The following is an 18,765-nucleotide window of genomic DNA, read 5'->3' as shown; positions in this document are numbered from 1 at the left end:
TTAAAGGGACTTACATGTTACATGGGTTATGTGGCTACAGCCAATCCAAATCTTCCCCCACAACTTCTGGTGGGGCCTAGTATGTGAAATGCATGAATTGATGTCATCACATTTAGAATGGCTCCTCCTTTGCAAAGAAGAGCCAAGGAACTGGAATGCAGGCATGGAAATAATGTAGTCCTAGACATCACTGCATGTCTCTTGTACTTAGAGTTGACAACCTCTAGTACAGGGGTCAGCAACCCGCGACTCTGGAGCCGCATGTGGCTCTTTTGTCCTCGTACTGCGGCTCCACAGCGGCAACGGCAACAATGGCAAGTTACACTTGGGATGCGGCGAGCACACCTCCTTCCCCACCCCTTCCTCCCTCCCTCTGGCATCCTTTCCCCTCCTCCCCTCATCTGGCGCCTGGGAAAGAGAGCAAAGGATGCTCAATGGAGGAAGGAAGGAGGGGGCGGGGAAGGAGGAGCGCTCACGTCGTCCCAAGTGCAACTTGCCATCGTTGGTGTTGCCGCCGCTGTCTATCCCGCCTGCTTGGCTGAAGGAAGGCCTTGGGGAGGCCCGGGGATGGGGCTTGGGGAGGCGGGGCCAAATGGCTCTTTGGGTGCTAAAGGTTGCCGACCCCTGCTCTAGTATGTGTAGAAAAACTGTGAAACTGTTGTTGGAAGTTTAAATTTTTTTAATTGATTTATAATATACAATACTCAGGTACTTCAAGCTTGTTTGGCGCAGATATTTGTTTCTTGTTATTACTGGTGCACCCCTTCTTTTATCATGGTGAACCTCCAGGACCTTGGTATATCCCACTATTACAGCTGATCTCCTGGACAACAGAGATCAGTTCTCCTGGAGATAATGGCTGCTTTGGAATATGGACTACAAGGCATTTGCTATAACTTTGAGTCAATGCAATAATAGCCATTTGGCTTCTATGGTATTGTATCCTGCTGAGGCCCCTCCCCTCCCCCAATCCTCTCTGCTCCACTCCCAAAAACTCCAGATATTTTTGCACCAAGATCTGGCAACACTATCTGCACTACATACTATGGGGAAAAGAGTGAAGCAGACACAGTTTGGCGGCATCCCCCGTAACAGTTAGTTAGGCCCTGAAAATGTCCTTCAAATGAAGAGATGCTTGGTCTGTTTCCATCTGTCTTTAGCCACTGTTTTGTGAGTGTGCTACAATAAAAAGAAGAACATTTTCCTTCTTTGGCCAGCTAACCAAATCATGTCCTCGTCCTGCTGCCAAGATTCAAAACCAGGGGTTTCTTGCAACTTCATTATCTAGAAAGGCTGAGTTATTTTTATGCCAGATTCTTTCAAGAGTCAATTTGTCCAAACACACGTCTCATTCAATATCTTTCTTTTAAAAACCCTGAGTGATTCAAAAAGCAACCATGCACAACACTTCAATGTTTTCCCCTCACTGCTGCATTATCTGATGTTTCTCTCTCACACATTAATAGTTTGAGAATGGAAATTTGAAAATCAATGATAATCATGCAAATGAAGTGAATGAATCATTGAGACACTTGCAACTGAAAGCAGCATTGAATATATACATATTCAAAAATACTCTGATGCCTCCAGCAAGACACTCATTCATGTATTTTCTGGAATGCTAAAGAGATTTATGGGAACATGCTAGCTGAGCCACTGCCAGGTTTGGCTGCCACTAAAGTGATATGGGTATAAAAATCAAATGACAGATTGATGATGTCTAATGCGATTGTGTCAAGTATGCCAGCTTCTGAAGCCCAATGAACTTATTGGGACTTATGTCCCAATACTATAAGCCTCTGGACAGAAGAGGCAGCTCAAAGGGTAAAGGCGTAGGTTCTCAGTGTCCCTCTGGGGTCAAACTGTTCCCCTCTGTGCTGATTCCAACCCTTCTTTGAGTGTAGTAGGATCTGCTAGCACTACTATCCAGTCTGTTACATCTGTGCTACATAATAAGCGCCAAAGAGACAGGGTAATGTGGATGCCCTTGGAATGGAAAGTAATGGAATGTACTACTCCCAGACTTGTATTAAATGTATAGTGGTCAGACCAGGTATCACCCATCTTATATCTGTGCCTTAGTGTAGTACCTTACATTTCTCCCTGTTGAAATTCATTTTGTTAGTTTTGGCCCAGCTCTCTAATCTGACAAAGTCACTTTGAATTCCGACCCTGAACTCTGGGGTATTAGTTACCTCTCCTAATATGGTGTCATCTGCAGATTTGATTAGAATGCCCTCTCTATTCCATCATCCAAGTCATTTATGAAAATACTGAATAGCACTGGGCCCAGGACACATCCAGGCGCTCCTTTGAGAATAATGTACAAATGTAAGATAGGTAAGCAGACAGATGACCAGCAGCGGAGTGATTTGAAGCTACAATTCTTCGCTTCATCTTCCCAATCCAGAACATTAAGAGACATACTGAGCCTTTGTAATTTCAAATACTTATCTAGCAGAATGCACAGTATACAATGGTTTTCCCATTATGCTCGGGAGGTATGGGATAAATATGAGTCACTTCTCTGCCAGAATATCTATAAAATAGTATTGTCTGAATTATTAATAAAGTGGCTGGCTTTTTAAAGGGGCATCTATAATATGCTCTAGAAGAGTATCTGCAGTTAATAGGGCCTTCTGGGAGCCACCCATAGAACCAACTCATTCAAATGACATATTTGCATTTGTATTTGGAGAAGGTGGAAGGAGTCATCAAAGATCTAGAGAACAAGAATAAATAGCCTAGATCAAACCAGGCCCTTCTTATGCTTGAGCCTCAAGAAATATTAAGGGAAATTAAAACAAGACTCTTTGATCAAGAGCAACAACTCTTACTAAGCCAAGAAAGAAAAACATGCTCCCCTTTATACTTTGGCATCATTCCGGTGGTTGGCAAGATGGTGATGTATCTACTGCAGCTGCCCGATCCTAAGCATTGCTGGGCCCTCACCAGGGTCAGCTGTAACGTGTTTTCTCCAGCTCTTCCTCAGGGTCGGTTTGCCAATTCTCCTATATCGGACAGAGTGTGTCCATATTGTCCAACTCTTATCGAAACAGTTGAACATATATTGCTGAGCTGCCCAAAATACAAGTTTTTAAGGGATGTATTGTCGAAGGCTTTCACGGCTGTATTCAACTGGTGGTTGTAGGTTTTCCAGGCTGTGGTCTGGTAGTTCTACGGCTGTGGTCTGGTAGTTCTACGGACACACAGCCCAGAAAACCCACAACAACCAGTTTTTGGGGACGCTTTATTACTAGGGACAGTATATAACTGTTCTCCAAAGCAAATATTGTAAAAGTACTGAATAGTAATGATCCTATGGTGCTAGGGAAAACAGCCCAGTTTCTATTGCAGGTCCTGATGGTAAGAGGTGTCTAACCAATTTTGTCTTGGTTTGTTTGTGTTTCCCTGCTGTGATTTTCTGGTATTCATGCCTAATAAAGGTTCTGTTGTTGTTGTTGTTGATCTAGAGAACAAGAACAAATAGCCTAGATCAAACCAAGCATCCTACCTAGCTCACCATTATGTTTCCAATGGTCAATCATGGCTCACTGAAAAACAAAAAAGAGTATCCAGTCCATCGCATAGATTGTGCTCACCTATTGGTACTCAAAAGGTCCACTGCCCCTGAATGTAAAGGTCATATGTAGTTTTATGGATAACAGCCATAGACATTTTTATTCTCCATTAATTTCTCTATTTTAAACAAAAAGACTTATTTGCTACTGAGTACTATTAACTTTTCCCCTTGGAAACAAAAGTTGACCATTGGACACTGAAAAACTTACAGGGGGGCTTTTCTACAGTTTTTACAAAAATGCTTTTCCTTCTACATGTCAGCATTGGCCAAATATGATAAAAATAAGCAAATTATCCAAGCAAGAACTGCATTTTTAAAGTACGGTATATATGCTCAGCATCATCTTCACAGAATTTGATTATCTTGTATACCCTTAACTAGCATTTGGCTTTGGAGTCCACTGGGCTCAGAGCTGGCACTTATGTGTGCTACCTGGCTGGCACAGCATCTTGTAAGACGCAGCTCTGGTTTTGGTTTGGCCACCAGTATAGTAAGTCTCCTCTCTAATGGAGGTTTACATAAAAGAGAAGCAATTACCCAACAGAGCAGACCACAACAGCCTTGTTTATTTTATATTGATTAAAATTACAGTCATTGTGGAAGTCTGATCCTACCTACCATGAAGAGACTGCTTATTATGATTCAGGAGAGGGGAAGTGTTGTTCCTTTAAGACTCATTAATCATCCATGGCTGGCTGCACATCTTAAAGTCATCTGGGACACCCAGAGGCTTAAGCATATGAAGACTGATTATGGATGCAGATAGTTAAAGGCAGTCTTATGCCAGACATTGTCAAGAAGGAGGATGGGAGCCTATCATTTTGAGGGAAGCAGGATCCTGGGTTTTTCTCTCCTAGACAACTCAACTTCTATCTGATCTGTTAACACTGTGGTTATCTGGCTTATTGTCTGTAAGTCACCATCAGAATCAGCAAGGAAAGCTTTGGTTGGGTTTGCATGCCAAGATACGGCCAAGAGAGCTACTGCAAAGACAATGTGCTCTGAATGTCTCAGAAAATGGGGTGTACTACATTCACAGGATCTTTGAATCACCCTATAGCCCAACTGTCTTCACTAGATGACACATCAGGCATAGCTTTCTTCCCTGAGTCATGCTTGAGATTGGAAACAGTGTGTTCCTAAAGCCCTGCTGACCTATTTCTAGCCAATCCTATAACGACTATTAATGAAGCTTTTCTTGATCAGGTTGTCGGAACACATAGCATTATGGATAACTAGTGAAATGCAATTCATGGAAATAAGGAGTAAAAGGGGTGCCTAATAAGGGTAGCTTCACATGTTACAGGGATGGTGAATTCTTCTTCATTCACACTGAATCTTCCACAGTATTTACTGTTGAGGCACCCCAAAGAGAAGCAGGAATTTTCCTTTCCTGCTGCTAGTGAAGCAGCCTTTAGATAATGAGCATAGCTCAGTACAAACCCAAGAACGTGCATTCTAGCATCCCCATGAGAATTGTCTCCAGTTTCTGTGCATTATAGTATATGCTGAAGTTCCTGGCTAGATAATCACTGCAATTGAATCTCCATAATATTCAGGAGGTTGTATCCCTAATCCATCTCAAATGGCTGACTGCTTAGAATCAGATCACTCTTCAGCACACAGTGCTGCCCTCCATGTGCCAGGCAGCATGGACACAACACATTCTCACTGCTGTTACAGAAGTCTTGGAGCAGACAAATGGAAAATGGAGGGTGGTGGTGGTTTAAGTTACAGCCAGCAAGCAATGCATGCACTCCTGGCCGTTAGTGGCTGTTTTGTATGCTGTGGGTCCAAAGATCCTTTCAGAGTAGTTTCTGAATAATCAGATGGTTGGATGCATGACAGGTTCATGTCAATTTTACTCTAGAGACAGGCCTTCATTAAAACCCACAAGCAGATGGCAAGACCAGATCTACGGAGGAAAACTGATGTGAAACTGACAAGCACCTAACTATGCAAGAGTGGCATGATCACAGATTGTCTACAAGAAAGGATAATCAATGGCAGGACTGGCATGTTTCATTCCTCCCAGCAAGCATTCGGGTTCTTAAAAGAGAGTCACTGAGGCTGAAGCCTCCCTGCAATGCACACCATCTGCCCTGAAAACCTTCCCCTTTAAGCTTAAAGAGTGGCCAGTTAGTAGGAATGGACTGAACCTGCTTAGTGGTTGAAGAAACAGACTCTTCATGGGTTCAGAGATGACTGTCTTCACATATTGAAAGATTCATATGTGGGATTAAAAACAGATTCTGATGACTGAGCCTCCGCACAAATTAAGCCCTGTTCTCTGTCAAATTGGCGACTTCACTCACTGGTAATGGAAACTGAGCTCCCTTGATATTTGTTGAATTGTTTAAAAAAGGGAACAAGATATGCAGGGGCAACAAAGTAGATAGATCTTTCATGGTGTTTTACTATTAAAAGAAAACGTTCTGATCCACCTGACTTGCTGTGACTATTCTTAAAGTTTCTCCTTTGTCTTTCTGAGGAAGAAGCCTTGGTGGGTGTCTTGACTTTCACCTCATGTGGTGGCAGCTGGAATGCTTGCACTGGGCCCTCCATTTGCCTTTTGGAGGTGTATCCTTTAATCCCTCTGGCCCCTTTAACCTGCTAGCATACTGCTAAATGGCTAGCGGCTGTGCTGGATTTGTTGCCACAGCAACCAACAGAGGCAGGGTGGGGTCCTGGGTACAGAGCATTCTCTCAGGTGGATATATTGAGGGAAACATCTGAAAAATGTTCCAGTATCACCTGAAGGGCAAGTAGAGTAATGGATGATTATTTGCAGAAGCTTACTCAGTTGAGTGGTGTTGCTGAACTGCCTGGAAAATGAGAAGCAAGTTGTAAAAAGACCTTTTCTTTGGTGGTTGGTAGGTGATTAAGAAGGGCAGAGAAAGAATCCGCATGAAGTGGGCCTTTCGTGGCAGGTGGAAGACACAGTATGTCTGCCACACATTCATAGAGTGTGGGCTTTTCCAGAGGCTTATCAATATTGTGCTGCAATCCAGCTTGTGCTATGCAATGGAAGGAGATTGGCCTTATATTGCTTTATTTGCATAACTAGTTTGATTGTAACAACCGTCCTTTCCAGAAATTGGAAATATTTGTATCAGTCTTTGGTTGACACCTAAAAGGGAAGGGTTGGGATTCAACAATGGAATCATTAGAGCTGGAAACAGACTTGTAAAGATCAAACAAAGCTTCGGTTAAGGGTTCCATTGCCACCACCAGATGATAAATCGGAGGACACATTCCACGCTCTGTAATGCCAACACAGCCACACCAAGTCTTAGTCCTTTCCACTCCAGCTATATATAGCCAGCTATATTTAGCATCTCTACGCTTTCCTAAACATTTGTAAAGTGCAGCTGCTTAGTCTCTTCCTGCCAACTCAGATTCTAAATGAACCCATTTCCAGCCACATGTACTACAATTAATATAATCGCCTTCATTTTATTTATATAAGCAAAGGGTGAGGAAGAAGGACCTACCTTCAGGGTATAGCATAGCCTAAAAAATACCAGGAACAGGTTTGGGTTTTTTTTAATCCTTCTGATCTCACACATCTGACCATCATCAGTCCATCCAAGTCAGTATACTCAGACTGGCAGTGGCTCTTCAGGGTCTTGGGCAGAGATCATTCCCATCACCTACTGCCTGCAACCATTTTTTAAAGCTGGAGATGCCAGGGATTGAACTTGGAACATTCTGCGTGCAAAGCAGAGGATCTTCTACGGAGCCCTCCCTTGTTAAATTATCCACACGGCCTTGGTTTGTAATGGGAAGTGTTAGTTGTAGCTCTGTTTTGATAACAAAGGAGTAGATGGATGCTTCTCTGGTATTAAGACAGCAATTCAGTGTCACAGAAAGGACTTACCTCCAGGACCCTGCCGCTGATATACCTGTTGCAGGTTTCACATTTAATGCCAAACTGGGTGTGGTAGTCAGATTCACAGTATGGAATGCCATCCCTGCAGGAAAGATTCCATTCATGAAAAACAACAACAAAAGGAACAGGGTACTGAAAAATGTCTCCTGTTCTAAACACAGAAGTCCACACTGTTTTGCACTGTAGGCAAATTGAAAAGGCCAAAGACTAAAATGCAGCAAGTGTGACTGAACTTGAACACTGTTGAAAGCCCTGCTAAAGTGAAAGGGAATTTCCTGCTTCCTGCCTATTCCGGTGTTCAGGCAAGAAGCAAAGAACTGACTCTGTTAAATGCAAAGATCTTCATGAGGGCTGTTTTAACCCTGTTATTCAGGCTTTTCTCGACCCCAGCCTTTCCCTTCTTCCTTTCCCCTCAGGTCATGCTTGCTGTAGCATGTCCTTCCACCACAACACTGGTATTTCAGAGAAGGGAGAAAGTTGTGTTTCAGATTTCACCTCATGTCTCTCTGGAGAATCCTGGCAGGAGGACAGGTTCAAGAGCATGAATATGCTATGTGGCAGGAAAGATAGCTACCAGTCAAATTAGTCCAGCATCCTTCTCTGTGCTCTTGAAAGGTATTCAAGGGTTTAGGCTGAAGTCCCCTACTGTCAAGGCCTCTCTCTTGTTTCAATTGTACAGCTGTGTCAATCATGCTGGTCATCACTGGTGGGAGGAGAATGGGGAGTGGGGGTGGGATAAAACTGCATGAGAGACTGAGTGGAACTGTAGGATACAATGGAATTACTTCCTACGATTGTGATACTGTTCACAGCTTGCTAGTGTCCATTCAGACTACAGTACAGCTACTTGACATGGGCTGTTTTTCATGAGCCAGGGCATATGTCAGGGAACTCTTCCCTTTTTGCCTATTGTCAGTTGGATTAGGCTGATGCAGAAATAGCAACAGCACGCTTGCCCTGAGCTTTCTCAGTCACACCCCTCTTCTCATTCTGTGGAATGGTTTTCTTGAGTGTGTCCCCCATACTGCTATCATTCCAGAAAGTATGCAAAACAAAAAAGGGCTGTTCCAGAAGATAGGTTGTGGTTTTGAAGATTTGTGATGGGTCTAGGGTTAGGATTGATTGTAATGGTTTTGTTGTTTTGTGGATTGATTTCATTGCTGTGTTTTGAACAGCACTGTCACCCATCTTAAATCCTTTTTAAAAGACAAAGGCATGTTAAAAGGGCTGTTAGGAAGCAAACAAGTAAATAAAAGGGGTAAATACACGCTAATAAAAAATTAGGGCTAATGCTGTGGCCGTCAAATAGGTAGGAGAGCAGTGACTCTGCTCAACCTAACAGAACAGGTGTGATGACTCAGGCTCGAATGAATGTGATTTTAAAGAAGAAAAAAACACAAGAGGTTTGAGGGGGTAAAGAACAGAAATAAAGCAGTAATGCATTAAATATCCACTGATCTTTCAGAAGTAGCAAGTCTGAGAAAAATGGCTTTACACATTACATTTTCTGACATAGTATTTAAGGGGGGGGAAGCACACAGTTTACCATTCACATTGTACTTGTGAATGATTGTTGCCTATTTCTAAACACATATATTTATTTTGGTTTATTCCATTTAGGAAATTTGTACCCCACATTCCTATTCAAGAACTGACAACTAAAAAAATTACATCATAAAAGGATAGATTCCCATCCTCATGAGGAAACGAGCAAGGCACTCAGATAGTTGTTCACGTGTAACTTTCTTGCCTGCTTTCCCCAGTACAAATATTTATCTCTCAGTAAATTGACCCAGAGTGGAGGCCCTTTGCCCTAGAAGTCATGAATTGCTCCAGGGTTAAAACTTTTCATTGATTAATCGGTGTGATTGACCAATTAAATCATTAATTGCACAATAAAAGTGTAATGTGGCTTTTAAATCAGATTTTAGTGGAAGTGGTTCTGTAAGTTTTAGTGCTGATGGCACTTTTACAAACAATTATCTGAAGTGAGTTTAAGGTAGTTTTAACCCCAATATTTTTGTGTTATTTAGAGAAGAGAAAATTACTGAAGCTCATTATATAGCTTCAAATTTCACCAGGCACTGTGACTTGGTAACATCATGGTAGTAAACTCGTTTCTATTTTCCTATTAGAAATACATTATAGAATTTGTCGGTCCCTGACTGTAATTTGCTGGTCTTTGACTGTAATAAAGATGCAAGAGTATTAGAAATACATGCAACATTTTTTCCTGCTTTGTACGCTGATAAATGCACACAGCCTGGGTGAAAGCTGACCTGTTTGTTCCCTCCCCAGCAGCTTGTCTGGCACCAACATTATCTGACTGTCCACAGAACTCCATATCTACAGCATGGCCATAGTCAGATATTTTGTAATGGAGGGTGGCCTATAGGTACACAGGGCAGGAGGGATCATACATAGAACAAGCAAAAGTCTAATCATAAAGTCTAAAACAGATTGGATTATTCGTTAAATGCCAGATGTCTGATGAAGGCTTTCATGTCCGGATTCAACTGGTTGTTGTGGGTTTTCCGGGCTGTGTGGCCATGGTCTGGTAGATCTTGTTCCTAACATTTCGCCAGCATCTGTGGCTAGCATCTTCAGAGGTGTATCACAGAGGGAAGTCTGTTACGCAGTGTCCAGAGATGCCAGCCACAGATGCAGGTGAAACATTAGGAACAAGAACTACCAGACCATAGCCACACAGCCTGTAAAACCCACAACCACCACCAGATGTCTGAGTTCCTGTTGATCATCCCAGTAGAAACCAAGGACTTCTCACAGATTCATTTGGAGGAGCATTGCTGACTTATTTCCCTTATCCCTCCATTTTAAACAGGGCCAGGGCAGGACTTTAAACAGGACTATGGACTATGTTTTTGCTATAGATCTCCAAATCTTCTATTTGACCAAGAACAATGATTTCCAATGGGCCCTTGCCCAAATGGATGCTTGATCAGAAGAATAAGCATACCCCGTACCAAAGACCATCTCATGGGACTTGTTCATAAGATCCAAAACTGGAGAATTACCCTTTTAAAATGAAAAAAAAAATGGAAGAATTCAAATATTTCTGAAGATTCAAGTCTCCATAGGCAAACCTCATATATTATGGTCTTGATTTAGAGTATCTTACAGAAGTTTCACACATACATGTACAATATACAAATTATCTGTGCTTCCCGTGAAACATATGGGAGAGAGGCCCATCTAAGAAAAGCCTTTCTGAATCAGATCATAGGTCCATCTAATTCAGGACCCTCTTTCTAACAGCATCAAGCCAGACATCTCCAGAAAGCTCACTGTGGGGGGGAAGCAGCTTTCTCCTGCTATTTGCACCCGCCCCAACTGGCATCCAGCTTCTGAAACGAGACATTCCATTTTTCTGTCAAGGTTAACAACCAATGATAGATTTGTTCTCTGTCCTATCACCATGGAAACCCTAGGGCCATCACATATCTTATTGGCATACAGGTTTTTTTGCATATGAAATGCATAAATTACTTATATATGTGGAGCTCACAGATTTCACAGCAGTAAGAAGTGGGCAACTCCTCACTTGGCATGTTATATGGAAAGGGCAAGAGTTAATCATGTTTCTCTTCCCTGCCTGTTTGTAACATGAAAGCTGCACTACGTTGCATGCCAGGTAGTGAAGTATGGCATTCAAAGGCAGAGCTGAAACACTTATGGTCAAGCATGATGAGATACTGAAAGATCTGTGAATCCACCTCCAGCATATGTTTTGTTGCTAAATAACAGCTGTGAAGGGAAGGTCCAATGCAGATTGGGACCATGGATTACGGAAAGGTACTTTTTAATTCTCACCCAGGATGCTGTTTTCTTGATCTCAAATACACCCCCGCTAAGGCAATCTATATGTTCTTCTCATTGGGAAGAAACTTTTTCCTCACTGTTTTACTTAAACCCCGTGCACCCATCTGATCCAAATCAGCACTTTCACTGATATCCTTTCATGGATCTTCCAGTGTTTTTCTGGTTAGACCCCCCCACGCTTGAAGCTGTCACCACATGCATGACATATGCAGGCCAGGAAAAAAATACATACTTGCTAATGTATTCTCCAGTCAGGATGATTCCACAGGTTTGGCACTTGAAGCAGCTGACATGCCACTGTTTCTCTAGGGCAAGGAGTGACTGGCCTTGTTTGATTTCCTCCTTGCAACCTGCACATTCTAAAAATAAATAAATAAAGAGAATCAAGAAAACAACAAGAAATGGAAAAATATCTTCAACATGTTAGTTCTTCAATCAGATAGTGAGGGACAACCCCAACCTTCTAGATGCTGAGTTAGATCCCACAAAGCAGGGATGCAGGGATGATGCATCTTCCCCACACACCTCTCCCGAAGCAGTCCTTTCCAACCCCTAAAATAATTTATTCCAAAAAAGTGTACTAACAGCCACATGGGCTGGGCGGCTACAGGAGGGGGAAGAGAACTGCAGCATCTCTACTCACATGACTATTAGTCCATATGAGTCTCACGAATCTAGAAATGAAACTGCCCAAGATCAGAAAGGACTGCTGGGAAGATGAAAACACAGGAAAGATCTCAAACTATTACTGCTTTCCAATATTTGGTCATGGGATCCAATCTACTATGTGTCATAGTCTGAATTGTACCCAAGGTCTGTAAGCATATGTAAGCATTTATTTGCAAGTATTTGTCTAGTTTTTGTCCAGTAAGATAGAATATTTTAAAAGTTGTTTCCTAATGACATATTTCTTAGCAAAAACACCTCTAGAGATCCAGTTTGCTGCTAATTTCCATCTCCAGAGAATTACACATTGTCTCTTGATCCAGTCATTAGAGCCAGTATCGAATGGCACTGATTATAGTCAGTTTAAAAAAACAACAACAACCCTAAATGAAACTCTGGGAGAACCTGGCACAGACACAAAGAAAAACTAAGAAACCTATGTGAGACGAATGGACAGAGCTGCCATACAACACCAGGTTTTGAGGGTGCCAGAAGTCACTAATTTCCACACTGCACTGACCTATTTTGAGCAAGGGTCAGGACTATAGTGGTTTACTGGTAGCAGCTTCCATCTGTGTTCTGACTGAGTCCACTGGATATGATAGAAATGGAAGGATGTTTTTGGCCACAAGCTAGTTGTAGGAAGAGCTGTTCCCTAACCTCTGTCTATCTTGGCCATGTCCGGCCTGCGGAGATATTTACTGGCCTCCCTTCCTTTCCCATTTCCTTTGCTGCCTGTTGAGACCAGTGGCAGGAAGCATATGACCTTGATTTTGCTCTAAATGGATCTTGCCTCTCTCTCTCTCTCCCTTCAGCACTTAGAATCCTCCCAGTTTTTGAGGAGTCTCACTGACACATTAGCCGAGAATTAAATTTGCTGCTTCTTTAAAAAAAATCCACTGGGTTTTTTTTTTCCAGAAGGTTATTCTATTACTCCCTGGCAAATGCAATGAGACAAAACATTGCATGCCACTGACAGTGGCATGAAATGGCCAGTATTGGTCCTGGACTTTACCCTGACATGCTTGAAGCAATAGTGCTGGTGAGATATTTTGAGCACACAAAGCTGATCTGTGAGCCACTTCTGTTTGCTTTCTTTAAATCTATGTCTTAATTCATTTGTGATTATTATCCCTGGTTTGACACTCACCCCTACAGAAGAAGAAGAAGAGTTTGGATTTATATCCCCCCTTTCTCTCCTTTAAGGAGACTCAAAGGGGCTTATAATCTCCTTGCCCTTCCCCCCTCACAACAAACACCCTGTGAGGTAGGTGGGGCTGAGAGATCTCCGAGAAGCTGTGACTAGCCCAAGGTCACCCAGCTGGCATGTGTGGGAGTGTACAGGCTACTCTGAATTCCCCAGATAAGCCTCCACAGCTCAGACAGAAGAGCTGGGAATCAAACCCAGTTCCTCCAGATTAGATACACAAGCTCTTAACCTCCTACGCAACTGCTGCTCAGTACAAGTTATTGCCAGGGAATCTGTACCCTTTACTGTATGTACTGTAGGACTCTCTCACTTGACAGCCTAAGCCATCTGACAGAAGACCCTTTCTGAAATCACTGAAAGATACCATGTTAGAAGCACTTTAAATGAAGTTGCTACAAGTGCAGGAAAAGAGGAAGAAAGATGCTGTCCTAGCTAGTGTACATCTTAAATACTACTTGCAGCTAGTTATGAATAATCCATGATGCCCTTGAGTAACCTGAGCCATGCAGCCTAGGAAAGGAATACATCTAGGAGTGAATTTCAGGGGAGGATGTGGTCTTCGGGTCACCTGAAAGTAATTCAGTGCAAAGGAGGAGAAGAGAGGGCAAAAACCATGTATACTGGCCTTTTAATATCCTGGTCTCAGGGGTCTCTAAGCAGGTTCCTGGAAATAATGCAGGGCTGAGAGATGGAGATGAGAATCATTATGCTGATCCGGCAGACAATGCTGCTGCCTCGCTCTGTTCCATCTTTTCCAGGGCTCTCAGAAGAGGGCTTTGTTATCCGACACATCTGATTCTCAGAGGCCAGTTCCATTTATTTATCACAACAACACAACCCCACTTTTCAGAATCAGTTGCTCCCTAATACTAAGCAGAGATACATTCTCCTAAGACAGGTCTGCTGAAGTCAATGGGCTCAGAAGGGCAGACCTCTGCTTAGGATTGCATGGTAATGGTTTACATTACAACATAGATCCAGTTAGTAAACATAATTAAAACACTTAAAAACTAAACTGAACCCACAAATAATAAAAAAAATGTCTAAAACTGACCACCAGAAGCCCTTCTGGAACCCTCACAAGGACCTTTCAGCATCAGCCAAGATGAACAATATAATTAAAATCTGGTAACTTAAGCTAACATTGGGGTGGACTCAGTGGGGAAAACAAATCCAGAAAAAGCACCTGCATAGGGGTCCAGGGGGAAGGAGGGGAAAGTTCTCTGTTGAGCTGGCTGGGTGACTCTTTTCATGTGCTACACAGAGATAAGGCCAGTTTCCACTGCACAGGCCCTTCTTGCTGGTCCAGCCTACGTATGACCCTATGTATGTGTGTCGTGGTAACCACTGGATATAATGGCCTGCGTGCCCCTGCCAAACATTAACAAACAGTACATCCCACACTAATTACCATAAGTAAGAAGCCCCCAAGAAAATAATTGCTTTCACCATCCATCTAAAAGACACAAACAATTAGGTCAGATGCAACTTGAAAGAAAGAGAATCCCATAGTCCACACTGCTATCAAGAAGACCTGGACAGGTGTGGTCATCTGGCAAACCTCTAGTCCAGGGGTAGGGAACATGCGGCTCTCCAGATGTTCAGGAACTACAATTCCCATCAGCCCCTACCAGCATGGCCAATTGGCCATACTGACAGAGGCTGATGGGAATTGTAGTTCCTGAACATCTGGAGAGCCGCAGGTTCCCTACCCCTGCTCTAGTCTATCTATCTAGCACATTTTGGGGTGGCAGTATCTGCATCAGGCCATATCCAGATAATCTCAGATTACACATAAATTTATGTTGGAGTAAAATAATATGAAGTCCAGGGGAACCTTAAAATACTTAAAACATTAATCACAACACAGGCTGTTGAGAGTCTGAGCTCACTTCTTCAGGTGCTATGAAATGCTAGGACAGGCAGTCCTTCATGTATCTTGATTTGTAATTATTTGGGGTTTCTGTTTAGGTCAAACTAGTATTACCCTTTGGAAAATGAATGTTACTTCTCTTGCAGTGATGAAAATCAGTCCTTGGAATCTTCATTCATAGGAAAGGCACTAACAGAAGTAATGTATAGGCACTCGAATTACATAAAGCTCAGTGTTACAAACATTTCAAGACGACAAGGAGGCCCAGATTTCATCATGTTCTGGTATATTATATTGTAAACGACTTCATAATAAGAAGGCTAAATGATGCCATGCCAAGGTATAGTCACTTCATGGAGCAGCAATGACTATGAGGTGTAGAGAGTGGATGCAAAGGCAAGAGAATGCATATCATCAAATGCACAATTCGGTTCCCTCCCTGTCAGTTGCCATAGCAATAGGTTGTCGCATTCCAAGCAAAACAGGGTCCCTGTTCTTTTAACAGTTGTAAAATGTGGCAAAGATTGATAGCGGCAGCCTTTTCTTCCAGAGCAGTACTGTGTTGGGAAAAGTGGCACTTGCTGAGTTTCTCTACAAATGCAAGGTAGGTCTTCCCCATTTCTTGCCAAGGGCAGACCAATACATTTTAAAGAAGCGATTACAAGTAAATGCACCCCAAATTCCATTATTGATTTTTGCATCTCTACTGGTATATCATCCTTGCTGATTCACATTGCAAAAAAGCCTTTTAACTGATATTGCATAAGAATCAGGAGATTATCAGTGAGATAGAGCCAGCCGACCAGACTGATCCTCAACTGTAGCCTACAGTTGCAATAAACAAGAACAGAGGAGAACATGTCTCAATTTCCAGATGAGATGGATACACTATAATTCAATTCAGTCATCACAAGAGCAAATGGTCATAGTATAATCCCTCCCCCAACCCTTTTGGGAAATCTGGATGAGCCAATGCTGTGGATTCTCTTTTTGGCCTTGATTATACAGTAACAATGGCAGAATTTTCTGTATTAAGTAGCAATATAAAATAAGGGAAGAAAAGGGGTAATCTTTCCTAATATGCCACACAACAAAAGTGCACCCTGGATTTTGGGGAGACACAGGTGGAATGTCAATTTTCTTCCATGGCTTTCAGTCCAGCATGTTTAATTCCACTTGGATCTGTTGATTCCCTGTTACACTGTGGCCTCAAACTTTGTTTGGCAGCACCCAGCAGTCTGGCCAGACTATCACAGGAAGACAGGTTTGTAATCATAGTGAAGCATTTTGCACAGTTCATCTCTCAATAACCAATGTGTCTAAATAAACAGTAGGGAACAGCAGCATCTGTTGCCTCCACTGTGATCTCACACAGCCCACATTCCAACTGCATACAACTGCAGACACATGACAAATTAGGATATTTACCAAAAGGCCTTTAAAAGGCAAGCCACTATTGATTAATTTAGCCTCCTGGCCTTGATGGGCAGTCAGAGGCATGATATGGCCCATGAAAGATAGTTTCACCTGCCTTTTTCTCCTTCCACCCCCCTCCAACATCCTCAGGGTGATAATGGCTACCCTCCCCCAGCCATATGGTATTTCTCTTGGGTCTATCCCAATTGTTTATAGGCTCTGAGGAACAGGCTACAGCACCGGTAATATGTTTAGCTTAAATCATGCAACTGTATTACTTTTCGGTTGAATATCTCTGTGTTGTTGTGGCTGTGTGCTTTCCCCTGTATTTTATTTTGCCTTTCCGCCACTCCCTTTTGAATCCAACCATCCTTTCCCCATTTTTTCTTTTTTAGAATAACCCTTTTTAAAAAGGCATTTTGGCTTCACTTGGTAAAATGTATTTCTTGGGAGATTTCTCCTAAAATCTCTTCCCCAAATGCTAGACTGCCTGAGTACTACCAGGTTGGTCATAAGTTATTTCATTATTATTCTAGTACTGCCCTGGAAGAGGGCCTTCACAGTGGGCCAGTATAGAGATTCTCAGGAGGTCCTGAGAGGTGGTGATGGGTTATCAGGACACTTCCCAGGGAATCCTTGGTTAAAGGGAAGTTGCCTATAAAGAAAAGGCACAGTTTCCCCCTCTCTACAGTAACAGTCTTTAAAGAAAGCTTGTGACTATCCCACCGTCCAGCCACTATGAAAGGTCCATCAAGTATACAAACATGAGAAGTTCCGCATGGCCAAGAGGCACCAGGGTACCTCAAGCATATATGAGCACATGTTAGGCTAGTAGCCTTAGATAATGGCTGGTAGCCTTATGTAGTAGAACCATAAAATGATCAACTTCCTTCTTTTTGTATGCAAAGCCAATTAAAATAAACTTTTGGTATGTTTAAAAGCATCTTAAGATTTCAAAACCAGTTATGCTATCTTGGACCCTTGCATGTTTTGGATCATGCAGTTATGGCAACCTATAATTAATTAAGATGAAAATATTGGAAGGCAAGAATACAAATAGGTTTCTAAGCTTCACTGAAGCAACCACCACATCCTCTTCCTGTCAGAGTCACAGACCCATAGATATTTTAACAAAGATGGTCTCTGATACCACTCAGGGTTCCACAGCACTTATACCCATTAGCTCTTTATGGAGCCACAAAGAAGAGAAAAAAATGAAACATGTTTGACTTACGACTTGGTCCATGTATCTTGATGGGTTTGTTGCTGATCAGAGAATGGGAACAGGTTTGGCAAACACAGTCCTTGCCACTGAAAGTAACTTTGTCTCCGATGGGGAATGGCTTTCTGAAACAGAGTGGAACCCAGAAAAAGATTTAAACAAGGATTACATGGACGATCAGATACCTGAGAATCTCCTCACTGCCTTGATAAATTATCACATTTGGCTCTCCTATTTATGTCAGGAAATTTGCAGCTGTGGCTGGTTATTACTCTAAAGGACTACTAATAAAAAAAACCCATTGCCTGCCCTGGCTAAAGTGTGAGATTTATTAAGGAATAGTTAATACATCAGGAGTTGGTTTTTGATGGGGAAATAGAAACCAGAAGATTTTCTAGCAACCTGCTAGCCCTGGTTATTTTTGTGAGTAACAACAATCTTTCGGACAATACCCAGGTCTGATTGCTTTTAAGAAGCATATTAAAAGATTCCATTATGAATTCCATAATGCCCTTTTAAAACACTACTAAGCTTCTGGGATAGACCAGCTACTTCATTTAGTTGGCCCAGCTCCATCACCTGTCCCCAGCAGTCATTTTCTTCCTATGGTAGATAGTGGTTCCCTAATCCTACCAAATCTATCTCTTTATGACACTATATTTCCTCCCATAAATTTCTCCTTGTGTTCTCAGATATGGTGATGACTCTGTGGGCTATGCTTTCAGAAGATACACTCCCTCACTTCATTGAGTGGGGCCTTCTTTGTTGAAACACTAACATAATTGATCATCTTCTCCTATTTTAAAATGTATTTGACACATTGAGATACAGAAGGAGTTCCCAACACGGTGTCCATGAGTGCTATGGCACATGCCAGCACCTTTCCTGGCAACCACCAACTGTTTTTAGAAAATGGGCAGGGCCAGATGGCACTATTGCCCAGCAGGCGTTCTGATTAGCCATTGCAGATTTTTAAGAACATTGCTTTGGCAGCAGCTGCTACCATCTCACAAGGGTCTTCACTGTGTGACTGAAGGCATGTTATGGCAACCATTTTGTGGCT

The 18,765-nt window shown here is 42.4% G+C and overlaps 1 protein-coding gene across 13 annotated transcripts in view; it reads right to left on the bottom strand.

Annotated features, from left to right (window-relative positions):
• Window positions 1-18,765, bottom strand: part of ABLIM3 (actin binding LIM protein family member 3) — a 181,503-nt gene that overhangs the window by 44,238 nt on the left and 118,500 nt on the right. For all 13 annotated transcript variants that reach the window (XM_048488644.1, XM_048488638.1, XM_048488641.1 and 10 more), the window contains exons 4-6: window positions 17,715-17,827; window positions 11,548-11,674; window positions 7,464-7,557 (exon numbers count right to left, since the gene is read on the bottom strand). In XM_048488644.1, coding sequence (XP_048344601.1) covers window positions 7,464-7,557; window positions 11,548-11,674; window positions 17,715-17,827 — 334 coding nt within the window. The remainder of the gene's footprint in view (window positions 1-7,463; window positions 7,558-11,547; window positions 11,675-17,714; window positions 17,828-18,765) is intronic.

Source organism: Sphaerodactylus townsendi, linkage group LG03 (assembly GCF_021028975.2).
Source record: "Sphaerodactylus townsendi isolate TG3544 linkage group LG03, MPM_Stown_v2.3, whole genome shotgun sequence".
Classification (NCBI taxonomy): domain Eukaryota; kingdom Metazoa; phylum Chordata; class Lepidosauria; order Squamata; family Sphaerodactylidae; genus Sphaerodactylus; species Sphaerodactylus townsendi.
This window is presented reverse-complemented; position numbering and strand designations above follow the sequence as displayed.